The 7,317-nt window shown below is 43.6% G+C and overlaps 1 protein-coding gene across 9 annotated transcripts in view; it reads left to right on the top strand.

Annotated features, from left to right (window-relative positions):
- Window positions 1-6,393, top strand: part of synrg (synergin, gamma) — a 45,018-nt gene extending 38,625 nt beyond the window's left edge. For 6 of the 9 annotated variants that reach the window (XM_065024451.1, XM_065024454.1, XM_065024452.1 and 3 more), the window contains 2 exons: window positions 3,890-3,922; window positions 5,215-6,393. In XM_065024451.1, coding sequence (XP_064880523.1) covers window positions 3,890-3,922; window positions 5,215-5,346 — 165 coding nt within the window. In that variant the 3' untranslated portion in view covers window positions 5,347-6,393. The remainder of the gene's footprint in view (window positions 1-3,889; window positions 3,923-5,214) is intronic. The other 3 variants (XM_065024453.1, XM_065024455.1, XM_065024459.1) reach the window with 1 other exon arrangement.
- Window positions 6,394-7,317: the final 924 nt, after the last annotated feature.

A 7,317-nucleotide genomic window follows, 5' to 3' on the forward strand; every position in this document is an offset into this window, starting at 1 on the left:
CGCAGCACTGTGTTCACACAGCACTGTGTTCACTGTGTTCACGCAGCACTGTGTTCACGCAGCACTGTGTTCACGCACAGACGCAGCACTGTGTTCACACAGCACTGTGTTCACGCAGCACTGTGTTCACGCAGCACTGTGTTCACTGTGTTCACGCAGCACTGTGTTCACGCAGCACTGTGTTCACGCACAGATGCAGCACTGTGTTCACGCACAGATGCAGCACTGTGTTCACGCAGCACTGTGTTCACGCAGCACTGTGTTCACTGTGTTCACGCAGCACTGTGTTCACGCAGCACTGTGTTCACGCACAGACGCAGCACTGTGTTCACGCAGCACTGTGTTCACGCAGCACTGTGTTCACTGTGTTCACGCAGCACTGTGTTCACGCAGCACTGTGTTCACTGTGTTCACGCACAGATGCAGCACTGTGTTCACGCACAGATGCATTAGAAATGACCAGGCTATCCTATTACACCAAATTCCCCTCCACAATAATTTCAGGTCATCTTCATTTCTGAGTCCTATTCGAGATGATGATAACTGTTAAGATGATAACTCTGCTGGAAGGGAGAGAAGGAGAAAAAGAGGGAGGTAAAAATAGAGTTAAAGGAGACAGACAGGACGTGATAAGCGTAAAGTTGTACTTTTGGCACCTCTGGTTGGGCTGAGGGAATTGTGGGAAGGTTTCTGGAGGGTCAGTGAAGCATTCAACTTTTCAACTTTATCAGGCTTGTAGCGCTGATGCCTTCATCTGACGGCCACCTTTCACTTCACCTCTTACCAGCTACTAACAGCAAGTCTATGCCATACGCATCAATATCTGTGTGTTCTAACTACTCATCTCATCATTTGAGTTCTACTATGGTTTAAAATGTGTTTATTGTGACACTTTCTTTTCCACTTGTCAAAACCTGATCATCAGTAACTAGGTGTCAAATTGGGGACCATTTATAATATATTTGACTGTACGGTCTGCAGGGCAAGATTGCTTTGATTGTTTCTTGCGTTGTTCCCCTGCATCATTTAGCCAGATAGATTGATGAGGCGAGGCAGAGGGAGGATGGCTGAGAGGGATGTGACTCTGGAGTCTGGACTGAGTTTAGACAGCAGATGTGGCTCACAGCCTCACGCATCAGACCAGGCAGGAGCCGGGAGCTTAGGAGCTAAGAAATCTGCTGAGGGTTAGGGTATTTCTCTCTCTCTCCTCTCTGTCTGTCTCTCTGCCGGTCTGTCTGTCTGTAATGCAATTTCTCTCTATCATTCTGTTTCTCTATCTTATCTCTCTCACACATTCTGTGCTTTTCTCGCTCTCTCGTGTGGAGTGACTCAGGCTAAATAATAGTTGTTGTTTTTTTTGTATTCCCCTGACATCAGATGAATAACTCACCTTTTAATTACATTTTTGTCTACAGGAGCATTCGTAAGAAAGCATAAAAGCCAAACACAGAATAGCATCCCCTCTGAGAATAATGAAATCACAGAAAGCATTTTAATACAGAAGCCGATAATACTATTGTCCTTCAGAGTACAGGTAGGTTCTGTCTGTCTACCAACTAGAGATAGGCATGTGGTGGTGATGGCATCACTGGCATAATATTATGATGGGCACCATTGAGAGACTGGAGCTAGGTTGTTGTTCTTTGATACTGCTGACTCGGGTCTGGGTTTTATCTTATCCATTGGAGGCCTGTCTCCATGTTCTTCGTCCAATCATCCTCATATGTTGAGTCAGGGATGGGCAACAGCTACACATGTAGCCTGTTATCTAAAACCCAGACTGATCTGCTAAGTCATGTTTGACGTCATGTCAATATGGCATAACAAGGGGGTTGGCTAAAGCACATAAATACACTATATATACAAAAGTATGTGGACACCCCTTCAAATTAGTGGATTTGGCTATTTCAGCCACACACGTTGCTGACAGGTGTATAAAATCGAGCACACATCCATGCAATCTCCATAGACAAACATTGGCAGTAGACTAACCTTACTGAAGAACTCAGACTTTCAATATGGCACCGTCATAGGATGCCACCTATCCAACTAGTCAGTTCATCAAATTTCTGCGCTGCTAGAGCTGCCCTGGTCAACTATAAGTGCCGTTATTGTGAGGTAGAAACATCTAGGAGTAACAACGGCTAGGCCGTGAAGTGGTAGGCCACACAAGCTCATAGAATGGGAGCGCCGAGTGCTGAAGCTCGTAGCGTGTAAAAAATTGTCTCCTCGGTTGCAACACTCACTACTGAGTTCCAAACTGCCTCTGGAAGCAACGTCAGCACAAGAACTGTTCGTCAGGACCTTCATGAAATAGGTTTCCATGGCCAAGCAGCTGCACACAAGCCTAAGATCACCATGCACAATGCAAAGCGTAGGCTGGAGTGGACTCTGGAGGAGTGGAAACGAGGTCTCTGGAGTGATGAATCATGCTTCACCGTTTGGCTGTCCGACGGACTAATCTTGATTTGGTGGATGCCAGGAAAATGCTACCTGCCCCAATGCGTAGTGCCAACTGTAAAGTTTGGTGGGTGAGGAATAATGGTCTGGGGCTGTTTTTCATAGTTCGGTCTAGGCCCCTTAGTTCCAGCGAAGGGAATCTTAACGCTACAGCATACAATGACATTCTAGACAATTCTGTGCTTCCAACTTTGTGGCAACAGTTTGGGGAAGGCCCTTTTCTGTTTCATCATGACAATGCCTCCGAGCACAAAGCGAAGTCCATACAGAAATGGTTTGTCGAGATCGATGTGGAAGAACTTGACTGGCCTACACCGAGCCCTGACCTCAACCCCATCGAACACCTTTGGGATGACTGTGAGCTAGGCCTAATCGCCCAACATCAGTGCCCGACCTCACTAATACTCTTGTGGCTGGATGGAAGCAAGTCCCCGCAGAAATGTTCCAACATCTAGTGGAAAGCCTTCCCAGAAGAGTAGAGACTGTTATAGCAGCAAAGGGAGGACCAACTTCATATTAATGCCCATGATTTTGGAATGAGATGTTTGACGAGTAGGTGTCCACATACTTTTGAACATGTAGTGTATCTGCTATCAGGCTAAGCAACAGATAGCATCTGGATCTAAACATAGTTTGTTACTTGGGCTCCCGAGTGGCACAGCTGTCTAAGGCACTGCATTTCAGTGCAAGAGGCGTCACTACAGTCCCTGGTTCGAATCCAGATTCTATCATATCCGGCCGCAATTGGGAGTCCCATAGGCCGTCATTGTAAATAAGAATTTGTTCTTAACTGACTTGCCGAGTTAAATAAATACATAAAAAATAAACTTGGAGACTGCAGCAAGCTATAAAACTCTGTGATCGTTTGAGTTTAATGAAGTATTGCTATTTTCTCCCAATAATAAATGCTAATGAGTGCAATTATTCCTAAAAGTAAAAGTGACGTTTTTTTTCCAAATAATAATTTATGCAGCATGTTGCGTTATTATTCATACATGTCAGATTCTGAAATATCTCGAGGATTTGAAGTGATCTTTTAGTTTAATTTGGTTATGACTTTCTCTGGAAAAGGCCAATAACATTAAATGAAGTTTACTTGGCAGTGGGCGCCTAATTCAATGGGTTTGCAGACTGCACAGTATTTCTCTCAAATCTATTGCAGAGTCTGGAATCCTGCTTCAAAGATGCCCATCCCTGTTTGATGTTTATTGGCAAATGAGATGGATGATCGTAGGGTGGTACTTTAGATTCTTTCACTTTGGGGCTCTTGGAATGTTCTGGAGACGGGTTGCTCTTTCAGTTCCTTTGGTGTACCAACGTTACGTTCATACTGACGGACTGATCCTCAGTTACTGTACAGTTTCACTTTGCTTACTCAGGACAATGCATGAAACCAGGAAAATGCTGACACCTCTTATGCTACTTACAGGCACTGGCTAAAGACCATGACAAGAGGTTAAGGGTAAGGGTATGCTTCACTTATTTTCGCCTCTTAAGCAGCAGTAGACTGTAGCCTCCACCTTTATGCATGATGCCCCTCGCATTAACAGGTGGTGTTTCTAGTCTGTAGCCCTATAGCACCATGAGCAGCACTGTCGTCTTGGTTTCCTAACGGAGGGTCATTAACCTTTAGATTACAGTTAGAATTAACACCTAGGATTAATCATGCTGACCTTTTCATTTTGGTTTTATTCTACCATCCAATGGTCTAACTCTTCCAAGCATATCCTCTCTCTAGCACTTTCTACTTCTGTTATGTTACATGTCTGTTGGCACAATCATGTTTGATGGGTAAATTGCACATAATCCCGGTTATGCAGGCAAGGACTGGGGAGGTCGAGGTGAGAGAGAGGGGATGGGATTGAAGAGAAGGAGACGAGGGGTTATGCCTTTGTGTTCTGTTTTTTTCCCCACTCCCTCTCCAACAGACCAGGCTTTGGCAGGCGGGCTAAATAAAGGTTGTAGGAAAGAAGTTGGATGAGGCAGATGAAACGAGAATACATTGTGAAACCTGAGTGTGTGTCGGAGTATGTGAGAAAGGCAACAGATGTGCGCAGCATAGTAAATGTACTGTAAATGGTTTGTGAGTATGTGGACAGGTATGAGTATACTATATTGTGTGTGTGTGTTCCCAGGTTGTTGTATATGCAGTCTGTCTGTGGGAGGATAGGATTCACCACATTCTCTTTCATGCTTTAGCCCAGATATTTCATCAGGGATGCAAACTCTTAAACTGCACAACACCAACATTAGCATCTCCTCCTTATCACCAACCTGCTGCTTCTGCTGGGCTCAGCTAACTAAATGCAAGCTCACATAACAGCTCTCTGCCCCTCTCAGTTCACTCACTTTTCTCAACGGCTATATTCAGATGTTATGTGGGAGTGCCATTCAGCTATCTCGATAGCTTCAACTAACTGTCAGGAGATCGAGCAATGAGCAACACTCTTATTGATCAGTAGACCGAGCATTGTGCCAAACATGAGTCATATTTTTTCAAAGGGTCCATTTTTGTTGACCTCTTGTTTGTGTGCCACAGTGGAGATATGCAGGTTAAGCTGCCCACAAATCCCTGCTTCTAGCGTTACTCTCATAGATGAATGATTTAGTTCCTGTTGATTTATCTCTACCACTGCTTTCTATTTGTTAGCCAGAGCTCCTGCCAGGTTCATCTGTTTATTAACTATTCAGTTGAACCTTCTTTTCCTAACCATCACCCCCATTTTGCCCTTATTTGACCCTTCCTTCCGCCAGGCTTTCAACTCAGAGACAGACAACTTCAAGCTGCTGTACGGGGGCCACCAGTACCACGCCAGCTGTGCCAATTTTTGGATTAACTGCGTGGAGCCCAAACCACCGGGCCTCATTCTGCCCGACCTGCTCTGAGCGCTGGACGCCATGGCAACGGGCGCCGGGTAATCAACACCGACGAGGTTCAGCAGCCGGGTTCTCCCTGCACACCGCACAGCCTCTCACCTTGGGCTGCGAGCGCAGAGATCAGAGCGAGAGAGACCTCAGAGGTCACTGGAATTATCTTATTTATTAGCCTTCTATTCCCTCCTTTTCCTTCTCTCTCTGAGGGAGTCTCCATGCTCTTTGCAGTGGTGAAGAAGTGCACATCTGCTAGTTTGTACAAATTCAAGGCTTGACACAGTAAAGCCTATTCTGCATCATAATGTATTGTAAAATTGTACTTTATTAATGGTGTCATTGTTACTTTTTTCCTTTGTCTGGTCTCATATACAGTATAATGCAATATAAGTTACAGGAAGCCTTTTAGCATTGATGTTTGTGACTTCTCTGGCAGGCTTGATTTATTTCGGCAAACAGTATTCAGATAGTTAACCAATGTTGTGCTATGTTAATCCAATGGAGGTCTAGTCCCTATGTCAGCAGGAGAAAATGTGGACAGTTATATGAATATGGTTGTGGGTCTCAACACTTTCTGTAATGCACTCTTCCTGTTCTCAACAAGTCCATACCAAACTATTAAAACTGCAATATACTAACATTGAAGACTGAAGGAACTTGGAGACAAACTGAGATGTAAAGCTATCTGTTGTTTCCCTTGATGTCACTTGTATTATTACACTGCTGGTACTGAATCACTTTGACGGTCGGGTCTCTGAAAGCATATTCCATGGCTGTTAACATTTTAATTTATATTTACCATTTTAAGTATGTGTGACATTGACTGCTTTTGAATGTTTTTGTATTGTTGGATAGGGACTGCTTTATCTAAATTAATGTTCATGTGCTGTTTTGAACATTTTTGTGACATTGGGACTTGAAAGGGAGTCTTAACTCTTAAAGATTGTTGGCTGTAGGTTTTGTTTTTCTGTCTTGCTGTGCCAGTGTATATATATACTTGCACTGATGATGATGGGGATGTGATGATATTTACATAAATAATACATTGATGCATAAATGCAATACTTTTCATGGTCATTGATCAATTAATGTATTACCTGGAAGCCTATTACCATGCTAATCAATTTACAGAGTATTACACAATTCGGCCAAATTGTTTTTTGTTTCTAATCTTTTCTGGTATAATTGAGAAGGTTGGTTTGAATGTCAACATGAATCCTGAAGGCATTCTATTGTCCCAATATCATCCGTCGTTTAATCTGGACTAATTATGTTCAGAGTCTATTGCAGCAATATATAAGCAGTACTTCTCCTAAAATTCCAAATGGATTGAGATTCTCACCTTTTCTATTTCACTCAGTAGCATGCTTTTTCTGAGACCAGAGAGACTTCATCTCTATCAATTTGTGACCAAATGAAATACACTGCTCAAAAAAATAAAGGGAACACTAAAATAACACATCCTAGATCTGAATGAATGAAATATTCTTATTAAATACTTTTTTCTTTACATAGTTGAATGTGCTGACAACAAAATCATACAAAAATTATCAATGGAAATCAAATTTATCAACCCATGGAGGTCTGGATTTGGAGTCACACTCAAAATTAAAATGGAAAACCACACTACAGGCTGATCCAACTTTGATGTAATGTCCTTAAAACAAGTCAAATGAGGCTCTGTAGTGTGTGTGGCCTCCACGTGCCTGTATGACCTCCCTACAACGCCTGGGCATGCTCCTGATGAGGTGGCAGATGGTCCCAGACCTGGACTAAAGCATCCGCCAACTCTTGGACAGTCTGTGGTGCAACGTGGCGTTGGTGGATGGAGCGAGACATGATGTCCCAGATGTGCTCAATTGGATTCAGGTCTGGGGAACGGGCGGGCCAGTCCATAGCATCAATGCCTTCCTCTTGCAGGAACTGCTGACCAACTCCAGCCACATGAGGTCTATCATTGTCTTGCATTAGGAGGAACCCAGGGCC

Source organism: Oncorhynchus nerka, linkage group LG11, assembly GCF_034236695.1.
Source record: "Oncorhynchus nerka isolate Pitt River linkage group LG11, Oner_Uvic_2.0, whole genome shotgun sequence".
NCBI classification, from domain to species: Eukaryota; Metazoa; Chordata; class Actinopteri; order Salmoniformes; family Salmonidae; genus Oncorhynchus; species Oncorhynchus nerka.